The 2,384-nt window shown below is 39.9% G+C and overlaps 1 protein-coding gene across 1 annotated transcript in view; it reads right to left on the bottom strand.

The window, feature by feature from the left end:
* LOC119338548 overlaps positions 1-1,922 on the bottom strand; it is a 5,970-nt gene extending 4,048 nt beyond the window's left edge. Inside the window, exons 1-2 of the mRNA XM_037610868.1 lie at positions 1,549-1,922; positions 1,134-1,326 (exon numbers count right to left, since the gene is read on the bottom strand). Coding sequence (XP_037466765.1) covers positions 1,134-1,326; positions 1,549-1,922 — 567 coding nt within the window. The remainder of the gene's footprint in view (positions 1-1,133; positions 1,327-1,548) is intronic.
* Between the last annotated feature and the right edge of the window lie 462 nt (positions 1,923-2,384).

Here is a 2,384-nt window from a genome sequence, read left to right as displayed (position 1 = left end):
ACGAACGCCAGATAAACTGGGAGTAATTAGGCCATCTAAACACAAGAAAGCAAACTGTGTCATGATTCTAAATCAGTGCATCATGTGCTGCCAGGTCAAACGATTGTAACGGTTGGTGCAATGAAGTTTAGTACAAATTGTTTCCGATGGCTTATTGAATAGTCCGCCTGTGGCATGATTATACATATAATACAGTTCTTTGGAAATAACAGTTTCTCAAACAAACAAGCTTCATCATTTTGCAAATCAAATCCAAGACATTACAAAGACATCAGCAAACAGATGGGTTGGCATGGATTAAGGAGTGGATATCCACCATGCTATAAACCCACATCTTATTTTGAATGAAAGATAGAAAGAGGGTATGCTAATGCATACTCTCATGACACAGGCGGACCACAGTAATGATCCATCATGCCGCAAGAAACTGTGAAAATACATTGTTTCCATCAAATTCCTTGCACCGGCTTTATTTTTCAACAAATGAGTTGCGCCTCAAGCCTGCAGAAAAATAAGTGAAAACATGGCTTGTGTTATGTATTGTGTGCGTACATAAAGCTTTGTTACTTGATATACAACCCACTACAAATTAAATGTGTAAAGTTAATGCATTTTGTTTAGTTAAACATGACTAAACTTCTACATCAAAATAGCTAGCATCAACTAACCCATTTCTCTCAACATGCAAGCATGTCACATCAGCATGGATCATGCAATGGAAAAAGTCCACCTCAACATGCAATCGTGGGTAGGATAAAACCCATCTCAACATACAAACATGCATGTGAATCTTCATTATATTATGGTGCATATACATTTTTCAAAATTATTTACAAATATACAATAATCATATGTATTTTCAGTTTTAGTTCTCATATTATTTACCACAAATATTCATCATCCCCATATTAATTAAATCTCAGTGAAATATATTGCAGAACATACCCACAACAAAGTGACGGGTATTATCTAGTGCTGTTGAAACTAGAATGCGATTTAATGCATTTGCACTGCATATGCACAAATATCTTAATGTATTGCATATTTAGTAGGGCTCTCTAATGTCATATTGTTTTTCCTTCAAAAAGTAGAACATTACAATTTGGATACAAACTTTTGGGAATTATACTTACAGGTTGCGGAGTCGTGTAGCGTACACGGATATTAAGTTCTTTAATACCATCTTCCCAAGTAGAGTCAGGATGCCTTGCGAAACTTATTATACCCTGTGCCATAACGAATTGACCAGTCCCACCGACAATGGACCACTGACCATTTTCCAGACCCGCCGTTATGCCAATGACCTGAAGGGTGGACCCTGCAAACCTATTTCATGTGCAAGATAGCAAGTCCCGCCAGCAGGTTAGAAGTGCATGCAGCTTTGAACAAATGCACAACTATTAATATGTGTATGTACACCAGTAAGTTGTGTAAAATCCTTAGCTACAAATATAATAGATGCAAGCACATAACTTCAATGTCGCGGGTGAAAGAACTCACGAAACACATACTAAGATATTCAAAATAGTGAAATAGAGAACATATTACCTTCCTTGCTCAAACTCTATGTTATGAGTCATGTACCATCTATTATCCATGGTTAAACCAGCCTGGACATGCACGCCTTGTGCACGTGCAACAACGGTATCTTTGGAATTTGTTGTCTCAGTAAGAGTCCAGTCATGGACTATCGTCGTCCCAAACCCAAAAGGGAAACTTGTTTGGAGCAAGGTTTCCTCATTGCGGTTTGGCTGGTTTGGTCCATCGACGAATTGGTGCAAGAACAAGTGCAAGTTAACCTCGGTCATACAAGGGATCTGACACCCCTGAGGAGGTAGAGTCCCATTGTAGGGGTTAGAAGTGGCCTGGATTTGAGGTAGCACGATGAGTAGACAAACAAAGACGACAAATGGACTAGCCATGGTCATAATTGTTTGCAAGAAGGGGAAACGAGAGCTCAGTGAGCTAGTAGAATGGTGGGAAGTTGTGTTTCCCTGTGTTTTGTGAGAGAATAAGAGGGTAGAGGTGTCGTATATATAGAAAGCTTGGAGTGCTAGTGCCCTCCTTGGGTGACTTTGTCTTAGACGTTTAATTAGTTCCGGGTTGGCATTGAACACCCTATGCAACTAGGACTTGAAATCCAACCAAGGGATGAACATGACTGCATATCGATGGCTCACAAATCTGGCGCGCCCTCAAGTCCATTGGCAAAATTCACTACAATTTTTGAAATCAATTGTACATCTACTGAATTAAATGGCATATCCTGGTGGAAAAAATAAGGGTGAGATAGCAGAGACTAGAGGCCAGCGGCGGAGCTATGTTGACCGCTGCAGGGGCCATGGCCCCCCCAGTCTTTGTACAAGTACATGGAGAAATTTTTT

This window comes from Triticum dicoccoides, chromosome 7B (assembly GCF_002162155.2).
Source record: "Triticum dicoccoides isolate Atlit2015 ecotype Zavitan chromosome 7B, WEW_v2.0, whole genome shotgun sequence".
Lineage (NCBI taxonomy): Eukaryota > Viridiplantae > Streptophyta > Magnoliopsida > Poales > Poaceae > Triticum > Triticum dicoccoides.
Note: the sequence above shows the minus strand (reverse complement) of the source record. Positions and strands in the feature narration are given on the sequence as shown.